This window comes from Balaenoptera borealis (assembly GCF_965194805.1).
Source record: "Balaenoptera borealis genome assembly, chromosome: 10".
NCBI lineage: Eukaryota > Metazoa > Chordata > Mammalia > Artiodactyla > Balaenopteridae > Balaenoptera > Balaenoptera borealis.
Genome location: NC_138874.1, coordinates 58,617,603 through 58,640,624, shown reverse-complemented (window position 1 = coordinate 58,640,624; position 23,022 = coordinate 58,617,603). Strand labels below are relative to the sequence as shown.

The 23,022-nt window shown below is 38.8% G+C and overlaps 1 protein-coding gene across 23 annotated transcripts in view; it reads left to right on the top strand.

The window, feature by feature from the left end:
* Nucleotides 1-23,022, top strand: part of USP54 (ubiquitin specific peptidase 54) — a 149,884-nt gene that overhangs the window by 71,869 nt on the left and 54,993 nt on the right. For 19 of the 23 annotated variants that reach the window (XR_014248862.1, XR_014248863.1, XM_082406835.1 and 16 more), the window contains 2 exons: nt 6,128-6,966; nt 17,769-17,861. Coding sequence is in view for 21 of the 23 variants with exons in the window: in XM_082406835.1 (XP_082262961.1) it covers nt 6,820-6,966; nt 17,769-17,861 (240 nt within the window). In the remaining 2 variants the exon portion in view is untranslated. Of the gene's footprint in view, nt 1-1,120; nt 1,244-5,348; nt 5,368-6,127; nt 6,967-17,768; nt 17,862-23,022 lie in introns of those variants that run through there. The other 4 variants (XM_082406819.1, XM_082406834.1, XM_082406832.1 and 1 more) reach the window with 3 other exon arrangements.

Sequence of the window (23,022 nt, the reverse complement as noted above, 5' to 3'; positions counted from 1 at the left end):
ATTGAATAGGGGTAGTAAGAGTAGACATCTTTGCTTTTTTGGGGACCTGAAAAGGTAGGAGTGATCCTACTGAAAACCTCTTTTGGCTGAACAGCTGACATTGTTCTACTGCTAAGGAATGATTCAAGCTTTCCACTTTTTTGTGTGAAATCACAAATAAGTAATGAGGTATGTTAAAGAGAAATATTAGTTTAAAAAAACTAATTATATAAATGAATTGGAATAGCAAGAGACAGGAGGCCAGAAAGACTTTTGTATTGTAATAGTCTAAACGGGAGGTAATTGTGGTGTAAACTAGGTGATGACACTGGGAGTGAAAAAGAAGGATCAATGTAAGAGATTTTGAAGGGAGAATTGAGAAGCCTTTATGATGTGGATGGGGAAGGGGGAGAAGGATAGGAAGGAGTCAGAGGCTACTGAGGTTTTGAACCTGGGTAATTGGAGATGCTGATCTCGGGCGGCCTCGGCCTGCAGGGGCTTGAAGCAGGATTTTGATTTCCGCCCAGAGATTGAAGTCAGGCCGTGGCAATGAGAGCGCCGAATCCTAACCACTGGACCACCATGGACCAGTGGCCAGTCACAAGGCCATGGCCTGTCAGCTGTGTAGAAATGAATTTCCACATAGAGACGGAAAGTAGTGAAACAAGTAAAGTGTTTATTAGGAAGAAAAAGAGTACGTGTGGATAGACACACAGGCAGGCTCAGAGAGAGTTGTGCCCTTGTGGTAGTTATTTATTTATTTATTTATTTATTTTTGGCTGCGTTGGGTCTTCCTTGCTGCGCGTGGGCTTTCTCTACTTGCGGCAAGTGGGGGCTACTCTTCGTTGTGGTGCATGGGCTTCTCATTGCGGTGGCTTCTCTTGTTGCGGAGCACGGGCTCTACGGCACATGGGTTTCAGTAGTTGTGGTGCACAGGCTTCAGTAGTGGTTCGCGGGCTCTAGAGCGCAGGCTCAGTAGTTGTGGCACACGGGCTTAGTTGCGCCATGGCACGTGGGATCTTCCTGGACCAGAGCTCGAACTCGTGTCCCCTGCATTGGCAGGCGGATTCTAAACTACTGTACCATGAGGGAAGCCCCCCTCATGGTAGTTTGAATCACTTATATGGGCCATTTCTTCCAGGTTTCCTTTGGCCAATCATCTTGCTTTGCCTGGTTTTGAGTCCGTATTTGGTATATGTCAGGGTCCTCCCATGTGTGCGCACACATCTCTTAGCCAAGATGGATTCTAGTGAAGCGACCTAAGGTAGGTTGACATCTCTTACTATGAGGTGACGCCCCCTCCCTTTTGACCTCCAAAGAGCCTTTCTGTGCATGTATAGTCAGGAAGGTCTTCTTGACCTCAAGAAAGAGAAATATGTTGTCTCTATCTTTTATCTGGGAAGTGCTCAGCTCTTCTATCATGCCTGTTATTTTGGAGTATCGGTCCACAGGGGACAACTCCAGCTGCCCAGCCTGGGGCCCATCAATCTCCTGCCTCAATGCCATTAGTAAAATAAATAAATAAATAAATTTTAAAAATGAGGGATAAAGAGGAGGGACTATTTTTTGGGGGAAGGCGGTGACTTCAGATTTGGACATGTTAAACTTGTTTTGAAAGTGGGACAATGTGCACATAGTTGGTAATTTGGTTTCAGAGTTCATAAGATTTGTGATTTATCAAACCAGAAGTTATGGTTGAAGTTCTGATGGAAAAGGGGATGAGAACACTAATGGGAAGTACTCTAGACAAGAGCAAGAAGGTCTAATTTTAACTTTAGGGAATGTTTAGTTTTTTTTTTTTTTTTGGCTGTGTTGGGTTTCATTGGTGCACGCAGGCTTTCTCTAGTTGTGGCGAGCAGGGGCTACTTTTTGTTGCAGTGCACGGCCTTCTCATTGCAGTGGCTTCTCTTGTCACAGAGCAAGGGCTCTAGGCATGCAGGCTTCAGTAGTTGCGGCACGTGGGCTCAGTAGTTGTGGCTCACGGACTCTAGAGCACAGCCTCAGTAGTTGTGGCTCACGGGCTTAGTTGCTCCGTGGCATGTAGGATCTTCCCAGACCAGGGCTTGAACCCATGTCCCCTGCATTGGCAGGCGGATTCTTAACCACTGCACCACCAGGAAAGTCCCGGAATGCTTACTTTTAAGAAAGCAACAAAAGAGAGAGAAAATGGACTGTCAGAGCAGTAGGAGAACCCGTGTTCATTTGTCATTCTCTCATTTTTGTCATTCTTTTATTTTCTTATTAATTCACCCTATGAATTCACGATTGTGTTACATCAGGCAGCCAATGTTAGGTGCTGCAGAAAAGTTAAGAAGAATGAGGCATATGGAAAAAGCCAGTGGGTTTTGAAATTAGGAGATTTCTTTAGAAAGCAAATGTTCCATGAAGTAAAATTGTGGTGGTGGAATAAAGGAACAGTACCATGTTGTGAAGAGATTAATGATGAGCAAGGAGAAGCAGCAGTTGTAAATTATTTCACAGAGACGTTTAGCAGTGAAAGGTTGAAAAAAATTTAGGGCAGTAGGCGTAAGGATTTAATAAGTTCAAGGTGGTCTTTGCTGTTCTGGTTTTTTAAAGAATATAGGATATCTATGTGGTTATCTTTAAAGGGAAAAGAGCTCATGAGAAGGGAATGTTTGAATGGTAATAATAACAATAACAATAACTTATATAGCAGTTACTATATGCCAGACATTGATATCCTCATAATAAGCGAGAAGATACTATGGATATAGTTTGTAATTATTGACATGTGGAGTGTACCAAGGAATTGAGGTAATTGCCTGTTGATTTATCAGTGCAAGTATAGCTTCTTCAGTAAATTATAAGTAAACTGCTATATAGAATAACAGAACCAGAAATGTGGGCAAATTTTCTGGAAACTGTTGGGATATCTCAGTGTTGTACAGTTTGACTTCCTGTTGTTTGGGTTACTTTTGACTTTAATCACTAGTGATGGGGCTACTGTTCCTTCATTAGAAACTGAGATACTCTTCATGGCTTTTCCATTTGAATCATTGATCAGTTGAACATGGTCAGTGTTTGTAGACCTTCTAAAATGTTACCCTATTCCTTGTAATAGACTCAGGTGTTTACCTTTTTATGTTAAACTTGTATTTTTTAAATAATTGTAAAATTCAAATGTTTCTTCAAGCACATAGCTAAATCATACTGACATGTACCTTGTTCTATGTGAGGCCTATTGTTGTTTTTATATAATTAGAAGACTTATTCCTGTTGGCTTACAACTTTCTAGTATCCTGAGGTCCCCAAACAGAAATTTACTTTTCAATTTTTAGGCTCAGCAATTCACTCATTCAGTGAACTCATTATTAATTCTTTGTTTTGAAAACTTGCTTTCACATACCTATCACATTAAATCTCAGTCACTGTGTGAAATAGGTATTGTGCCCGTTCCATAGACCCAGAGAACAAAGTTCAGGACACCTAAGTTATTTGGGATTACATAAAGTAGTAAAAATGTAGAATTTGAACCCATGTTTTTCCAACTCCAAGTCTAGTCCTAGTCCTCTTAATAATATCACAATTACTCTACATCACTTACTCCTGACAACAACTTGAACTTACACTGTGTTTCGACCTCTCCTTGTCATAGAAATAGGATTCAAGCTTTATTTCCTTTTAATTTGTCCTCATATCTATACATTTTTATATTTTTCTTTTTCTTTCTTTTATTTTTAGTTTGGGATTGCCAATATCATCTGGCATGGTTATTATCTACCAGCTTAATGATTTTAGTCATGATTTTGCATTGAGTTACTAATACTGCATACAGTACAAGTTAATTCTTACATAATTTTAAATTCTTCTATTATTTGCAGATATCAATTCCTTTTCAACTTAAAAAAATAATTTAAAACTTACAAACAAGTTGCAAGAAATGGAACAAAGAATTTTCATATACCCTTGAGCCAGATTTATTTATTGTTAACATTTTGCTATATTTGCTTTACTATTTTCTCTCTCCTTCTCTCTCCATATATACATAAGTATACACGCATACACACAAATTTTTTTTTTCCTGAACCGTTTCAGAGTAGGTTGCAGACATTATGCTCTTTTACCCCCAAAAATACTGTGGTATTGCCTAGGAAGTTCTTTTTCTTTTTAAAAATAGGTTGTTAGAGCCATGTCGGTAGAACTCTTTATTTTCTCATGTATCTTTAGTAGATGGATTATATTGTTTGGTGCTAGACCTGTAATTTAAGTGAAATATTTTGCCATCAGTATTTCTTGGACCGTTTGTTATTACCACTCTTGGCTTTGTTCTTTTTGGCTCTCACCTCTGGTTTCTGACACACCCAGCTCAAGTGTGAGAGCTTTTTGCCTTACCCTACATAATGCTGCCATTCAGAGCCTGAGAATCTTTTTTTCTGCTACTGCCTTTTTTCCCTTTGCTCCCTGAACTCAGGGGTGTGTATCATAGGGCAGGCTGAGTTTCAGTGAGCTCCTGATGTGGATACTGGAAACCCCACCTGCCTGCCAAGTCCTTTTGGCTTTGAGCAAAGTGGAGGGTTGGTATTTGTCATTCCTTTGCAGCAGTTGAGCTGAAGGAATGCTGCATGGCTGGTTGGAAGTTGCTTAGTGGCCTCGAGTGGGGTGTGTATGGGGTGTGTGTAGAGGGTTGAGGGTCTTGTAGTCTGTGTAGGAGACATGGGATCCTTCCTGGTGCTATATGTTAATCATCAGGCAGTGTTTATTGAGTGCCTGCTTATGACTAGACTAGCACTGTGTTAGGAGCTTTTGGAATAGTATAATAAAATACATAATTAAGTCACAGTAAGTAGTCAAACAATTCTAGCTCTGCCACTTACCAGCTTTGATTTGGGCAAGTTAATGTCTTTAAGCCTCCCTTTACTCTTCTGTGAAACGGAACTATTAATACCTACATGATAGGGCTGTTATGAAGATTAAATAAAGAATATAGGTATTGTTTAGCACATGTCTGACACTAGTTAGTATTTCATTTCATACAGTCATAGTCAGGATATATGACTGACACCATATAAAACAAATAGAGATTAATAAAAACAAATACAGAATAATATGACACTATAATGTATAATCTAATACTTTAACTGTGACCTGTTGATTATAAATAGTCTGGGAATTTAGAGAAGGGAAAGAACAGGCTGTGCAACCGTTTAATGCTCCTGTGCCTCAGCTTTTCCACTGAACACACTATGGATAGTGCTAGGTGATCCAAGAATGATTAAGATGTTATAGCATTTTTGCTTTTTTAGGTCATCCATACGATGGTGGGAAGGAAGGGAGAAGCTTGGGAAACTGTTAGAAACCAAATTTAATATTTAACATGCTTAATTTTTTCCTTCTTTAGACCTGGCAGCCTTACAGGAAAACTTAAAGGTGAATATTAGAAGCATTTCCTTCCCAGGAAATTTTCCCTTGTTGCCTCACTGGCATTTTAATTAGTTGAAAATTAATGTTGGTCAATGGATGGCCTCTGATTGTGAACGCCTTGGATATAATCTGAGGATTAAGTGATTTGTAACCCAAATTATCTCTCTGATCCTCTGGCAAAAAATGTAACATACAAACAGGTCAGAAGAAGATTTAGCTCTTTTGGACTGGATGTTAAGGACATATGGTTTACTCACCATGAGGGTTTCTCTGGGATGGGACATCTTTACTCAGAGCCCAGACTGATAATGTGCCCCTCCCACCTTTAAATAGGCTTTTATAGCCATGAGCATGTAAAATACCTTGAAAAATTTCTGTACTCACAACATCCAAAACAAACTGTTTCAATTGCTAGTTTGGTGTGTGTTTACTTGGTAACTTTTTTCTTAGCCTGATTTTGGAAAGTTTGCATTCAGTTCTTATTTTTGTCCAGGTCAACTTTCTTCTCCTCCTAGAAAATTTGGGAGAAGTCTTCTATGAGAGTAAAGCTGCGCACACCCTTTTCTCCCCACCTCTTTGGTTTGAGTGTTTCTCCTTTTTGTTGTTGTTAGGATTTCTTTGCGGGGGTGGGGTGGTGAGCATTGTTTGCCTCGGTTTCAAGTTTTCGTGAGAGGTGAGGCAACGCTGATCTTGGCAGAAGCGCACAAAGCTAGTAGAGTCATTAAATGACGCAAGCTTTTGATTGTTTTTTTTTCTTTCTTTAAAGCTCTCTGGCACAGCTGGCTAGTCTAGTCACAGAGGAAAAGAGAAGAGACTTTCTGAAGTTCTGGATGGAATACTAGAAAATGTTTGGGGCATATTAAAAAACAGCAGCAGAACAACAACAACAGAAACTCCATTTATTTCAAACAAGCTTCTTAGCTTTGTGGAATCTATGTCAGTTGCTTAGAACTTGGGTTTTTACTTCAGAGGATGATGGGACGAGGCAATAGAAGCCGAGGAGGGTTGCGTTGGATTCTTGCTTATCTGTCTGCCTCTCCTTCCAGTTGGAAAATTCTTCGATCCACAAGAAGCATTATAAACAAGCCTAAAGAACACATCCTACCCTGATCCTGGATTCTGTTGGAGTTGAGGAGTACAGCCACTTCACCAGGGTTTTATGGAGGCAGTTCAAGAAAAATCGAAGGAAGGATTTCTCTGTTTGAATTAATCCTGTGCCATGTTACATTTTGGGCATTGCTTGGAGCAAGTAGAGGACAGCTCTGTCATGTGGATCTAAGGATACCTGAGTTTCTTGAGCTGCATATATGATGTTTGAAATGTTGTAAATTCAAAATCTTTCAACATAAATTTGTTAAATTCTGGATTCTCTTTATATTAAGGACTTCAGCAGACAGAAACTCCCTCCCCAAAAGATACAAAACCTCCTCTGTGTTTTCAGGCTAAATGTGAACAGTAATGTCTTGGAAGAGAAATTATTTTTCAGGGGGCCGTGGTAGTGTCCAAGGGATGTTTGCTCCTCGAAGCTCAACCTCCATAGCCCCCAGCAAAGGCCTCAGCAATGAGCCAGGACAAAACAGCTGCTTCCTCAACAGTGCCTTGCAGGTAAGGGTAATTTCTTTCTTTTTGGTGAACTTTGACTTTCACTTGCTGATGCTGTATTTCTGATTACTCTTTTAAATCTAATACTTGATAGTCTCTGTTTGAGGTCAGCAGCCTAAGATCATTTTTTAAGTTAATCTCTGTGATCGTAGGCAAGTCACTTTATCTCTTTGTTTCTCAATTACCTCATTTGTAAAAGAGGAGAGTAATAATGATAGTAGAAATAATAACTGTAACTACTACTACTTAGCTGTCTAAAGGGAGGTACATGGACTAGATGATCTTACTACTTGTTTATTGACTTTTTTCCTGAACGGTCTCTACTGTTTCCTTTTTTTCCATTTGAGACGAAGGTGTCTCATCACCCTAGTTGCTTTCCTCTAGTATAGAAAGCAAAATTCTTTCCACAAGTGAAAGATTCTCAGGTATGTTATTCTTTTTTTTTAATATTCTTTTTTACTTTTTATTGATGTATAATATACATACAGGAAAATGCATGTATCATAATTATACAATTCAACTTTCAAAACTGATCACAACCATGTAAACAGCACCCAGATTAACAAAGAGCTGATTTCCAGCTTCCAGAAGACTCCCTTGCGCTCTCTTCCAGTCACTAACCACTCCCCGAGGGTAAACACTATTGAAGGGTAACCACTAACCATAGATTAGTTTTGCCTGTTGTTGAACTTAATTTAAATGAATCAGGTATGTTATTCTTGTCTCATAATATTCAGGCTCTTAGCACACGTACTGATCGGGGTCCAGTCTTTGTCCACTTCTTCATCTCCTTCCTCTGAGCTCTCCTGCAGTGTCTGGTCAGATACGCTTGCACAGAGCTGGTAGAAAATAAATTCCTCTAAGGTGATTATCTACTCTAAATTCTCCCTTTTTGTCTTGCTTGCCACTTTAGCTGTCTCAGAATCCCAAAGCTTCCTGTCTGTCTGCCTCCCCTGCCCAATCAGGGCCATAGTGTGTTCGGTTCATCCCCCTTGGTCTAACTTTCAAGTGATTACTTTCCCCTTTTTTCTCCTCTTCACAGTAAAAGTAAATGAAATTTGCCACCCAAGATAATTATGCTTGGGTAAAATGTTAGCTTTACACCTCAGATGTATGAGAAAATAAGTTGTTATGAGAGAAAAAAAGACAAGACAACATATTTGGTATAAAAAGCACTGGACTTAGGAGACCAGGGTTCTAGTTTTAGCCTTTCTTTAGACTAGCCTTGTGACCTTGTACAGGTAATAGTATTTTAATTTTCTCATTTGTAGTACAAGAATCTTGTCAAGCTTGTTTATTTATTTACTTATTTATTTTGTATTATGAATCTTCATGTACACATCAGCCAGGCTCAACAATGATTAATATTTACCAGTCTTAGTTCATTCACTGGCCCCCTTTTTTGCTGAATTATTTTAAGCTACTCCCAAGCATCATGTGATCTTTAAATACTTCAATGTATTTCTCTAGTACATAAGGACATGAAAAAAACCATAATCTCAATGACTTTATCACACCTAAAAAGTTTAGCTAAAATTATTAGTATTATCTAATACCCAGTCCATGTTTAGTCTTCTCAGTAGTATAAAAATGTATTTTTAAAAAAATTGAGGTAAAATTGATGTACGATATTATATAGGTTACAGGTGTACAACATAGTGATTCACAATTTTTAAAGGTTATACTCCATTTATAGTTATTATAAAATATTGACTGTATTCCCTGTGCTGTACGGTATATCCTTGTAGCTGACTTATTTTATACAGAATAATTTGTACCTCTTAATCTCCTACCCCTTTCTTGCCCCCCACCTTCCCTCTCCTCACTGGTAGCCACTAGTTTGTTCTCTATATCTGTGAGTCTGTTTCTTTTTTGTTGTATTCACTAGTTTATTTTGTTTAGATTCCACACATAAGTGATATCATACAGTATTTGTCTTTCTCTGTCTGATTTATTTCACTTAGCATAATAACCTCCAAGTCCATCCATGTTACAAATGACAAAATTTCATTGTCAAGATTATTTATGTAATAAAATTTCCATACTCTGCTTTCAAGTTTTTATTTGAAAACATTAAAAAATTCTATGCTGTCAAGAGTCAAAAATTCAAAAATTCTATGCTGTCAAACTATAGAAAGAGTTTAAGTACCTTCACTAATTACTACCACAAATTTTATGCAGTTGCAGCGGGGGCGGGGGTGGGGGTGGGTGTTTGGTTAGGCTTTTTTCCCCCCGCATATTAGCTTTTTGAGTTACTTTGCATAAACTAATAATACTTCTGTAATTTAGAAGAAGGTAAAAAAGGGTGTTGATATAGATGTGTGTGTGTTTACCTACTATCAGGCCGTAGTCCTGTTTTTATAATTCTGTTTTTTTCTATATGTTCTATTTTTATTGTCAATCTAAGCAATAATATTTACAAATTTCTGTTCTAATTTCCAGTGCCATATAGAACATATAACTTACACACACATACCTATTTCTATATTTATACTTGAAGACATTGATAGTTTTGGAGTGCCTATTATAATCATGTAACAAGCTGAAAGTAATTGTTTCAATGAGCTAATATTCTAACTTTTGGTATGAAAGCTGTGTTCACCACAGATGTATTGAACCCATTACATTTATTATAAAAAGGCGTTGCTTATTTGGGAGTGTAACGTGTTTCAAAGAACTTTTGGAAATACATATCTATAGACACCTAAGTATGAAGAAGCCCCAGAGGTGTGCTATAATCTGGTGCTCCAAAAGTAGTGCATTTTCATATATGGTGCTATTTAAATGTTTTCCAGATAAGAGGAGCTTCCTAAGGCATTTGTGCTATATGTTGCACCATTTCTTTTTCAACTGAACTCATAGTTTATTCAGATTTCGTGAGTTTTTTTATGAAGTGTCTTTTTGTATTCCAGGATCCCATCCAGGATACTACATTTACATTTACTTGTCCTGTCTCCTTAGGCTCCTCTTGGCTGTGACAGCTTCACACAATTTCCTTGTTTTTGATGATCTTGACAATTTTGAAGGGTACTAGTCAAGTATTTTGTAGGATGTCCCACTGTTGCAATTTGTCTGGTATGCTTCTCATGATTAGATTGGCGTTATGGGTTTTTGAGAGGAATACCACAGAAGTGAAGTGTTGTTCTCATCACATTGTATCAAGGTTACATACTATGAACAGATTTTTTTTTTTTAACATCTTTATTGGAGTATAATTGCTTTACAATGTGTGTTAGTTCTGCTGTATAACAAAGTGAATCAGTTATATGCATACGTACATCCCCATATCCCCGCCCTCTTGCGTTTCCCTCCCACCCTCCTTATCCCGCCCCTCTAGGTGGTCGCCAAGCACCAAGCTAATCTCCCTGTGCTAGGCAGCTGCTTCCCACTAGCTATCTATTTTACATTTGGTAGTGTATATATGCCAATGTTACTCTCTCACTTCATCCCAGCTTACCCTTCCCCATCCATGTGTCCTCAAGTCCATTCTCTATGTCTGTGTCTTTATTCCTGTCCTGCCCCTAGGTTCATTGGAACCAATTTTTTTTCTTAGATTCCATATATATGTGTTAGCATACAGTATTTGTTTTTCTCTTTCTGACTTATTTCACTCTGTATGACAGACTCTAGGTCCATCCACCTCTCTACAAATAACTCAATTTCGTTTCTTTTCATGGCTGAGTAATATTCCATTATATATATGTGCCACATCTTCTTTATCCATTCATCTGTCAATTGGCACTTAGGTTGCTTCCATGTCCTGGCTATTGTAAATAGTGGTGCACTGAACATTGTGGTACATGACTCTTTTTGAATTATGGTTTTCAGGGTATATGCCCAGTAGTGGGATTGCTGAGTCATATGGTAGTTCTATTTTTAGTGTTTTAAGGAACCTTCATAGCGTTCTCCATAGTGGCTGTATCAATTTATGTTCCCACCAACAGTGCAAGAGGGTTCCCTTTTCTCCACACCCCCTCCAGCATTTATTGTTTGCAGATTTTTTGATGATGGCCGTTCTGACCGGTGTGAGGTGATACCTCATTGTAGTTTTCATTTGCATTTCTCTAATGATTAGTGATGTTGAGCATCTTTTCATGTGTTTGTTGGCAATCTGTATATCTTATTTGGAGAAATGTCTATTTAGGTCTTCTGCACATTTTTGGATTGGGTTGTTTGTTTTTTTGATATTGAGCTGCATGAGCTGCTTGTATATTTTGGAGATTAATCCTTTGTCAGTTGCTTCATTTGCAAATATTTTCGCCCATTCTGAGGGTTGTCTTTTCGTCTTTTTTATGGTTTCCTTTGCTGTGCAAAAGCTTTTAAGTTTCATTCAGTCCCATTTGTTTATTTTTGTTTCTATTTCCATTTCTCTAGGAGGTGGGTCAAAAAAGATCTTGCTGTGATTTATGTCATAGAGTGTTCTGCCTATGTTTTCCTCTAAAAGTTTTACAGTGTCTGGCCTTACATTTAGGTCTTTAATCCATTTTCAGTTTATTTTTGTGTATGGTGTTAGGGATTGTTCTAATTTAATTCTTTTACATGTAGCTGTCCAGTTTTCCCAGCACCACTTATTGAAGAGGTTGTCTTTTCTCCATTGTATACTGTTGCCTCCTTTATCAAAGATAAAGTGACGGGCTTCCCTGGTGGCGCAGTGGTTGAGAGTCTGCCTGCCAATGCAGGGGACACGGGTTCGAGCCCTGGTCTGGGAGGATCCCACATGCCGCGGAGCAGCTGGGTCTGTGAGCCACAGCTGCTGAGCCTGCGCGTCTGGAGCCTGTGCTCCGCAACAAGAGAGACCGCGATGGTGAGAGGCCCGCGCACCGCGGTGAGGAGTGGCCCCCACTTGCCGCAGCTATGGGGGGCCCTCGCACAGAAATGAAGACCCAACACAGACATAAATAGATAAATAAATAAATAAATAATTAAAAAAAAAAAAAAAGATAAAGTGACCATATGTGCGTGGGTTTATCTCTGGGCTTTCTGTCCTGTTCCATTTATCTATATTTCTGTTTTTGTGCCAGTACCATACTGTCTTGATTACTGTAGCTTTGTAGCATAGTCTGAAGTTCAGGAGCCTGATTCCTCCAGCTCCGTTTTTCTTTCTCAAGATTGCTTTGTCTATTCAGGGTCTTTTGTGTTTCCATACAAATTGTGCAATTTTTTGTTCTAGTTCTGTGGAAAATGCCATTGGTAGTTTGATAGGGATTGCATTGAATCTGTAGATTGCTTTGGGTAGTATAGTCATTTTCACTATGTTGATTCTTCCAATCCAAGAACATGGTATATCTCTCCACCTGTTTGTATCATCTTTTATTTCTTTCATCAATGTTTTATAGTTTTCTGCATACAGGTCTTTTGCCTCCTTAGGTAGGTTTATTCCTAGGTATTTTATTGTTTTTGTTGCAGTGGTAAATGGGAGTGTTTCCTTAATTTCTCTTTCAGATTTTTCATCAGTAGTGTATAGGAATGCAAGAGACTTCAGTGCATTAACTTTGTATCCTGCTACTCTACCAAATTCATTGATTAGCTCTAGTAGTTTTCTGGTAGCATCTGTAGGATTCTCTATGTATAGTATCATGTCATCTGCAAACAGTGACAGTTTTACTTCTTCTTTTCCCATTTGGATTCCTTTTATTTCTTTTTCTTCTCTGATTGCTGTGGCTAAAACTCCAAAACTATGTTGAATAATATTGGTGAGAGTGGGCAACCTTGTCTTGTTCCTGATCTTAGAGGAAATGGTTTTAGTTTTTCACCATTGAGAATGATGTTGGTTGTGGGTTTGTCATATACGGCCTTTATTATGTTGAGGTAAGTTCCCTCTATGCCTACTTTCTGGAGAGTTTTTATCGTAAGTGGGTGTTGAATTTTGTCGAAAGCTTTTTCTGCATCTACAGAGGTGCTCATATGGTTTTTCTCCTTCAATTTGTTAATATGGTGTAGCACATTGATTGATTTGCATATATTGAAGACTCCTTGCATTCCTGGGATAAACCCCACTTGATCATGGTGTATGATCCTTTTAATGTGATGTTGGATTCTGTTTGCTAGTATTTTGTTGAGGCTTTCTGCATCTATGTTCATCAGAGATACTGGCCTGTAGTTTTCTTTTTTAGTGGCATCTTTGTCTGGTTTTGGTATCAGCGTGATGGTGGCCTCGTAGAATGAGTTTGGGAATGTTCCTCCCTCTGCTATATTTTGGAAGAGTTTGAGAAGGATAGGTGTTAGCTCTTCTCTAAATGTTTGATAGAATTCGCCTGTGAAGCCATCTGGACCTGGGCTTTTGTTTGTTGGACGATTTTTATTACCGTTTCAATTTCAGTGCTTGTGATTGGTCTGTTTATATTTTCTTTTTCTTCCTGGGTCAGTCTCCGAAGGTTATGCTTTTCTAAGAATTTTTCCATTTCTTCTGGGTTGTCCATTTTATTGGCATATAGTTGTTTGTAGTAATCTCTCATGATCCTTTGTATTTCTGCAGTGTCAGTTGTTGCTTCTCCTTTTTCATTTCTAATTCTGTTGGTTTGAGTCTTCTCCCTTTTTTTCTTCATAAGTCTGGCTAATGGTTTATTAATTTGGTTTATCTTCTCAAAGAACCAGCTTTTAGTTTTATTGATCTTTACTATTGCTTCCTTCATTTCTTTTTCATTTATTTCTGATCTGATCTTTATGATTTCTTTCCTTCTGCTAACTTTGGCGTTTTTTTCTTCCTCTTTCTCTAATTGCTTTTGGTATAAGCTTAGGTTGTTTATTTGAGATTTTTCTTTTTGCTTGAGGTAGGATTGTATTGCTATAAACTTCCCTCTTAGAACTGCTTTTGCTGCATCCCATAGCTTTTGGGTTGTCGTGTTTTCATTGTCATTTGTTTCTAGGTATTTTTTGATTTCCTCTTTGATTTATTCAGTGATCTCTTGGTTATTTAGTAGCATATTGTTTAGCCTCCATGTGTTTGTGTTTTTTTAGTTTTTTTCCTGTAATTGATATCTAGTCTCGTAGCGTTGTGGTTGGAAAAGATACTTGATACAATTTCAATTTTCTTAAATTTACCAAGGCTTGATTTGTGACCCAAGATATGGTCTATCCTGGAGAATGTTCCATGAGCACTTGAGAAGAAAGTGTATTCTGTTGTTTTTGGATGGAATGTCCTATAAATATCAATTAAGTTCATCTTGTTTAATGTGTCATTTAAAGCTTGTGTTTCCTTATTTATTTTCATTTTGGATGATCTGTCCATTGGTGAAAGTGGGGTGTTAAAGTCCCCTACTATTATTGTGTTACTGTTGATTTCCCCTTTTATGGATGTTAGCATTTGCCTTTTGTATTGAGGTGCTGCTATGTTGGGTGCCTAAATATTTACAATTGTTATATCTTCTTCTTGGATTGATCCCTTGATCATTATGTAGTGTCCTTCTTTGTCTCTTATAATAGTCTTTATTTTGAAGTCTATTTTGTCTCATATGAGAATTGCTACTCCAGCTTTCTTTTGATTTCCATTTGCATGGACTATCTTTTTCCATCCCCTCACTTTCAGTCTGTATGTGTCCCTAGGTCTGAAGTGGGTTTCTTGTAGACAGCATATATACGGGTCTTGTTTTTGTATCCATTCAACCCGTCTATGTCTTTTGGTTGGGGCATTTAATCCATTTACATTTAAGGTAATTATTGATATGTATGTTCCTATTACCATTTTCTTAATTGTTTTGGGTTTGTTTTTGTAGGCCTTTTCCTTCCTTGTGTTTCCTGCCTAGAGAAGTTCCTTTAGCATTTGTTGTAACGCTGGTTTGGTGGTGCTGAATTCTCTTACTTTTGCTTATCTGTAAAGGTTTTAATTTCTCCATTGAATCTGAATGAGATCCTTGCTGGGTAGAATAATCTTGGTTGTAGGTTTTTCCCTTTAATCACTTTAAACATGTCCTGCCACTCCCTTCTGGCTTGCAGAGCTTCTGCTGAAAGATCAGCTGTTAAACTTATGGGGATTCCCTTGTATGTTATTTGTTGTTTTTCCCTTGCTGCTTTTAATATTTTTTCTTTGTATTTAATTTTTGACAGTTTGATTAATATGTGTCTCTGCGTGTTTCTCTTTGGGTTTATTCTATATGGTACTCTCTGTGCTTCCTGGACTTGATTGACTATTTCCTTTCCCGTGTTAGGGAAATTTTCAACTATAATCTTTTCAAATATTTTCTCAGACCCTTCCTTTTTCTCTTCTTCTGGGACCCCTATAATTTAAATGTTGGTGTGTTTAATGTTGTCCCAGAGGTGTCTGAGACTGTCCTCAATTCTTTTCATTCTTGTTTCTTTATTCTGCTCCCTGGCAGTTATTTTCACCATTTTATCTTCCAGCTCACTTATCCATTCTTCTGCCTCAATTATTCTGCTATTGATTCCTTCTAGAGTATTTTTAATTTCAGTAATTGTGTTTTTCATCACTGTTTGTTTGCTCTTTAGTTCTTCTAGATCCTTGTTAAATGTTTCTTGTATTTTCTTCATTCTGTTTCCAAGATTTTGGATCATCTTTACTATCATTACTCTGAATTCTTTTTCAGGTAGGTTGCCTATTTCGTCTTCATTTATTTAGTCTTGTAAGTTTTTACCTTGCTCCATTGTTTGTAACATATGTTTTTGTCCTTTGATTTTTTTTTTGATGGGTGGTGCTGTATTCCTGTCTTACTGGTTGTTTAGCCTGAGACATCCAGCACTGGAGTTTGCAGGCAGTTGGATTAGAGCTGGGTCTTGGTGCTGTGATTAGGACCTCCAGGAGGCCTCACTCCGATTAGTATTCCCTGGGGTCTGAGGTTCTCTGTTAGTCCAGCGGTTTGGACTCGGAGCTCCCATCACAGGAAGTCGGGCCTGACCTGTCACCGGCCTGGCAACCAAGATCCCGCAAGCTTCGTGGTGTGGTAAAAAAAAAAAGAAAAGGAAGGAAAGAAAAGAAGAAAGAAAGGAGCAGTATCAAAGTGTAAAAAACAAAATTAAATTAGAAAGATAAAAAATATTAGGAAAAATAAAACTATAATTGAAACAACTGCAACAAGGTAAAATAAAACCACAACAGAAAAAAGAAGAAAAAAAAGGGGGGAGGTGAACAAGCCAAAAGGAGAGAATAATAACGAAGTATAAAGAATAAAATAAAATTAGAAAAAATAAAAGATTTATTAGGGAAAAAAAAACATAAAAGAATCAACAACAATGAATCAACAAGGTGAAACAGAACCCCAATCTAAAAGAGGAAAAAAGAAAGAAAGAAAAGCTTTGGCTATGGGGGTGGAGTTTAGGTGGTGGTGGAACTTAGGCAGGGGTGGAGTTTAGGGTGGGGCAAGATATAGGTTAGTGGGGGGGGTGACATTTGGGTGTGGGGCAGGGCCTAGGCTCCAGAACCCACAAAGCCGTAAAAGGCCTTGGGGGCGGGGCCTCGGTGGGGCAGTGTTTAAACATGGGGCAGGGCCTCTGCTTAGGACCTTCGTGGGAAGGAGAGAGGCAGCACGTGGAAAGGAGGGCCTCTGAAGTGTGGAGTTCTGGAGTTTGGAGGTAGGGCCCTTAGTGAGGGTATGTGGGTGGGGTTTAGGCCCAGCATGTTGGACGGGGTCTCTGAGTGTAGAGGTGGGGCCTTTGGTGGGGGTGTAGGGGTGGGGCTTGGGGCTTGGGTTCTGCATGGCAGGAGGGAGGCTCTGAGGGCAGAGGATTAGGCCCTGGAGCCCAACAGGCCCCCTGGTGCCTAAGTGGACAGAGAAGGTGCTGGCCCGGTTCCCTTCCGTTCCTTTGTGCCCCTCCCCCATGGTCTCCCCCAGGGTCCCCTCTGCTGCTGCTGGACCCCTAACCATGGGTGGGTCCTGCTGGGTGTAGCAACTCCTCCCCTCCCCCAGCCACCACTCAGGGCTGCCAGTCCCAGAGGTCCAGGCTTTACTTTTACTCCCCCTTCCCTCTCTCCCACTCCTGCAGGCCCGTGCGGCTGTAGGGGGCCTCAGTGGGCAGAGGATCAGGCCTGGGATCTCAGCAGGCTCCCGGGGGCCCAAGTGGGTAGGGGAAACCTGGCCACGCTCCCTTTTGATCCTCTGCCCTCCCAATGCTCACCCAGTTTCCCCCTTCAGGCGTGGGATCCCTTCCCCTCCCCCAGCCGCCCCTCAGGGATGCCAGTCCCCTCCCGTCTCCACTTCTCTTCCCCATTCACTCCCCTCATGCCCCACGTCCTACCTGGTTGCTGGGGGTTCCTCCTGTCCCCTTAGGTGTCCATGGTCCCCCACCGGTGCCTGGTAGGTACCCTAGTTGTGCGGAGATGCGAATTCTGCGTCCTCCTAGTATGCCATCTTGACTCTGCCCCCTGTGAACCGATTTATCACTGTTGATATCACCATTATTTTTTTTATTCTGTTGACTTAAGGAGGTCACACCTCTCTCAGAAAGGTCCAAAAATTGAGAAATCTAACAAAGACAAAATTCCACACTACCATTCAAGCTTCTAAATAAGTTTTAAAATATTCATGGTTTTCTTGTGTGGACCATTAAAATAAATCCTTATTCCACAGTTTTTAACCCATAAATTCCCTCTTTAGAATCACATTTGATGTATCTTGTATCATATTTTCTCTGTGTGACCTACTTTATGTTCAAATTAGTGTCTTTTCCAGAATATGTTCATCTACCCCTCTGGTTGGATACCTCACCTTTTTTGACATTTTTTTTAATACACTAGAATGAGCTTTTCTCTTGGGAGTAACAATGTCTATTGTCTACCTATGTTTGCTTGACTTCTTGAATTTGAAATTAAATGGGGGGTTTTTGTAGAGTAATGAAGTATTTTCCCTTTTCATCAGGTTTTATGGCACTTGGACATCTTCCGACGTAGCTTTAGGCAGCTTACAACTCACAAATGCATGGGAGATTCCTGCATCTTTTGTGCTCTCAAGGTAAATACTTCAAATTTGTTTCTTCTCACTATCATTAGGTTAATGATCAATATTAAGGTGGTTTGGTTATTCAGGTTGATGCTAAAGAATTTGTTACTGCATTATTTGCATGTGGTTTAGTACAAAGGATAAGTATGATTAGTTTTGCTTGTTTCAAAGAACTACTACTTGGTTTAGGTATTCTGTTTCTCTGAACCTTTTGCCCCGCACAACTCTATTTAATGTGATTGGATACTATTCAAATGTGCTTAGACTTTGAGTATTTATCCGAAAAGCTAACACTAAATTTTCGTTTTGAAAGAATAAACAACCAACTATTTTTCATGGAATTAACTACTGTCTATTAAAGCTAAACTTAGCAACAAACTCTTTCTATTAAGAAAAGCCAGGGGGGGCTTCCCTGGTGGCGCAGTGGTTGGGAGTCCGCCTGCCAATGCGGGGGACACGGGTTCGAGCCCTGGTCTGGGAAGATCCCACATGCCGCAGAGCAGCTGGGCCCGTGAGCCACAATTACTGAGCCTGCACATCTGGAGCCTGTGCTCCACGGCAAGAGAGGCCGCGATAGTGAGAGGCCCGCGCACTGCGATGAAGAGTGGCCCCCACTTGCCACAACTGGAGAAAACCCTCGCACAGAAACAAAGACCCAACACAGCCATAAATAAATAAATAAAATTTAAAAAAAGAATAAGGCTTTTAAAAAAAAAAAAGAAAAAGAAAAGCCAGGGGGCTTCCCTGGAGGCACAGTGGTTGAGAATCTGCCTGCCAATGCAAGAGGCATGGGTTTGAGCCCTGGTCTGGGAAGATCCTACATCCACGGAGTGACTAAGCCCCTGCGCCACAACTGCTGAGCCTGCGCTCTAGAGCCCGCGAGCCACAACTACTGAGCCCGTGTGCCACAACTACTGAAGCCCGTGTGCCTAGATCCTGTGCTCCGCAACAAGAGAAGCCACCGCAATGAGAAGCCTGCACACCGCAACGAACAGTAGCCTCCGCTCGCTGCAACTAGAGAAAGTCCGTGTGCAGCAACGAAGACCCAACACAGCCAAAAATAAAAATAAATAAATTTATTAAAAAAAGAAAAGCCAGTACTAAAGTTTTCCCATTTTCCCATTCCCTAATATTTCCTATTATCACATGTAATAATCAATAGATTCTTTATATCAGTTGTGTACCCCATTATCTGACTCCAAGTTTTTCATTTCTGAATAAAATGAAACTGAGGATTCATTTAGAGATAAATAAAATGCCCTAATGTGAGAGAGTTCTGACTCAGGGATTTTAGGTAAGTTGCTAAAGAGAAAGAACTAGGATGTAGAAGGGCCCATTCTCTATTACTTTTCCAACACTTATCCTTGCTGTTTTTTTGGTCCTGATATACAATGGATTATTTATGGTTGGATGAGTATGCCTAAGTTCTGAGTAAGCTTCTAGAGTCATTTTTCAGTCTCATGACGTCTGGATTCTTGGTTTGTCACAGGGATGCTTGGTTGTGATCATTATTAATTTAGTTGCTTTTACATCTGAGAGCAGGAATTGTGACCAAAAAAATCCAGGAGAATTTCGCAGTTAAATTTGCAGCAACTGACTCAAAACAGTTTTTTGACCAACATCAGTTTGAAGTTTTAGTCCATGGTAGGCAGATATTTCTGGAAAGAGATAACTGAGTCTTCTGAACTTTTTGCCACTAGGGTCACAAATATCTTTTTTTTTTCTACCCTTTGTTTGGAACCATTATAACTTTTAACAAAATATAGAATATAAATTATTGGTTAATAATTCAAAAAGAGTCATGTACCACAATGTTCATTGCAGCTCTATTTACAGTAGCCAGGACATGGAAGCAACCTAGGTGTCCATCAACAGATGAATGGATAAAGAGGATGTGGCACATATATACAATGGAATATTACTCAGCCATAAAAAGAAACGAAATTGAGTTATTTGTAGTCAGGTGGTTGGACCTAGAGTCTGTCACACAGAGTGAAGTAAGTCAGAAAGAGAAAAACAAATACTGTATGCTACCATATATATATGGAATCTAAAAAAAAAAAGTTCTGAAGCACCTAGGGGCAGGACAGGAATAAAGATGCAGATGTAGAGAATGGACTTGAGGACATGGGGAGGGGGAAGGGTAAACTGGGACGAAGTGAGAGAGTAGCATGGACATGTATACACTACAAATGTAAAATAGATAGCTAGTAGATAGCTAGTGGGAAGCAGCTGCATAGCACAGGGAGATCAGCTTGCTGCTTTGTGACCACCTAGAGGGGTGGGATAGGGAGGGTGGGAGGGAGACGCAAGATGGAGGGTATATGGGGATATATGTCTATATATAGCTGATTCACTGTGTTATACAGCAGGAACTAACACAACATTGTAAAGCAATTATACTCCAATAAAGATGTTTAAAAAAATTATTGGTTAATTGGGGCATTTAAATATGAAATTTTAGTAAAACCAGATTTTTTACAAGTTGTAACATTTCTGATTATGCCCATTCAGACAGAAGTCCATCCAAAAGAGCATTTGGCTTGATTTTTCTGAAAGGTACATTAGCATTAAGTATCTAATTTTAGATAAACAAGAAACATAGTGGTCCTTTGGTCAGCAAGTCCAAGGGAAGTCTGGTTCATGACATTAAAACCAAAAAAACAAGGCAAGTTACTTGCTAGAGAGATCTGAATCCTGGAGAAATCCCTGGTAGAACAATCTCCTGAAACTGGAAACTCCTATCTGTAACAAGAAGGGATGACAGAAATTACATGACCCTCTGACATGCCTTTGATTAGTCAGGACTGTGCCATATTCTTCACTGACCCAGATGGGACTCTGGAGAATTGGCTGTCATAGTCTTGCTATGTTTCATTTTCCACAGGGACAAACTGTTACTTTAATATAAATCAATATAATTATATAAGTCAGAAAGATAAAGGAAACCAATCACCAGACCTTATGGGACACCTTCTGAGATACCCAGTTACAGAAAGGAAGTTGTTTTTCAAGCTAAAGGGGCTGAGGTTGTATCTTGGGAGTTTTTCAGAGAAGCAGTTGCTTATGATAGATAGGTAAATGGGCTTAGTGGATCAAAGGCTGTGTTTTGGGTCTTTTTGTAAGTCTGAGGATGTGTTGGAATTCTGATGCTTACCTCATCACATCATTGCCTGATCTATCCATTAGATTTCTTTTCCTTCACTGCCTCTTTTGCTGTATTGGAAGATTAAAATTTTGATTTTTTTTCCCCTAAAGTGCTTTTCAATCTCTCAGTGCTAAATAAATGTTAAATAATTAGGCTCTAATTTGCACATACTTTGTTTTAGATGGCATTGTTTGCATTCTTTTAATTATTGTGCACTTAATTTGAAAATTATACTCTTAGACTTTCCAATAAACGTGCTTAGATAACTCGTTATTTGTATAGACAAAAAGGAAATTAGATCCCTACTTCATATTATACCAAAAGTAAGAATTTCAGATGAATTAAGGAGTAAAATGTGAAAGACAAAATACTTCGTTTTAGAAGAAACTTTGAGAGAATATCATGGCCTAAGAGATAGAGAGGATTTAATAAATAAGACATGAAAAATACAAAGTTAAAAAGCTTGATACGTTTTACTATAGAAAATTCAAGAACTTCTGTTCATCAGAAGACTCCATAAAGACAATAAATATACAAGGCTACAAATTGGGAGGAAGCATCTGCAATATATATAATCAACAGAGGACTGGTATCCAACATAGAACTCCAGAGAAGAACTCCCATGAAGAATAAGTAAATAATAAAATGAGTCAACAGGAAAATGGACAAAACACATAAACAGGCATTTCTCGGAATGGGAAACCCAATTGATATTTAAGCATATGAAATAGGCTTATTTTCTTCAGTAATCTAAGAAATGTAGATTAAACAATACCCTTCAGATTAGTAGAAATTTAAAAGTCAGATAAAATTGTTACCTACAAGGTAGAATAATGAGAATTTACATACATTTTTGGTTGGAATATAAATTGATACCACTATTTAGGAAACCAGTTTGTCATTACATTTGTCAAATAAAATTGAAGTAGCAGGTACCCTACTACTCAGTAATTCTACTCCTGGATATTCGCTGTAAGAAACTTCCTTGTACATACATACCAGAAGATATGTTTGGGGATGTTTAAGGTAGTATTTTTTTGTGTGATTACAGAAAAATGAAACAACCCATTCCAACTCTAATATAATCGATTAAAAAATTATGGTTTATTCCTAGAGTAGTAGTTTATTTCACTTCTATATAGTTGTGAAAATGAATAGCCTGCAGCTACATGTATCATTTTGAGTTAATCACAGAAGCCTTACAGACAGCCATCAACTTACGATGGTCTGACTTAACGATGATGTGAAAGCGATATGCATTCAGTAGAAACCTTACTTTGCATTTTGATCTTTTCTTGGGCTAGTGATATATATGGTATGATACTTTCTTGTGATGCTGGGCAGCTGTAGCACGCCTCAGCTCCCAGTCAGCCAGACAATCACGACGTTAAACAACCGATACACTTGTAACCATTCTGTACCCATACAAACGTTCTGTTTTTCAGTTTCTGTACAGTATTCAATAAATTCGATCAGATATTCAACACTTTATAATGAAGTAGGCTTTGTATTAGATGATTTTGCCCAACTGTAGGCTAATGTAAATGTTCTGAGCAAGTTTAAGGTAGGCTAGGCTAGGCTATGATGTTCAGTAGATAAGTTAGGCATGTTGTCAACTTACAATGGGTTCATTGGGATGTAACCCCATCATAAATCAAGGAAGATTTGTATACTGAATGAAAAAAGCAAGTCACAGAAGACTGCTAAACTATGATTCCATTTATATACAAATCCAAAACAGGCAGAATAAATAACATATTGTTCCGTGATACATATGTATGATAAAACTGCAGAGAAAAAAGGAATGATTTTCGCAAAATTCAGGATAATGGTTACCTCTGGAAGGTGGAATGGGTAGGATATAATCATTTGTGGATACTCAAACTCAATTTTTCCATTCTTAAATTGTGTGGCAGGCACATGGGCATTTATTTATTATTCTTTGGCTGTGTATACACATGATGTTTGTTCTTTATTTGAATGATGATTTTTATTATAAATATAGAAAAATACTGCAATCATTCT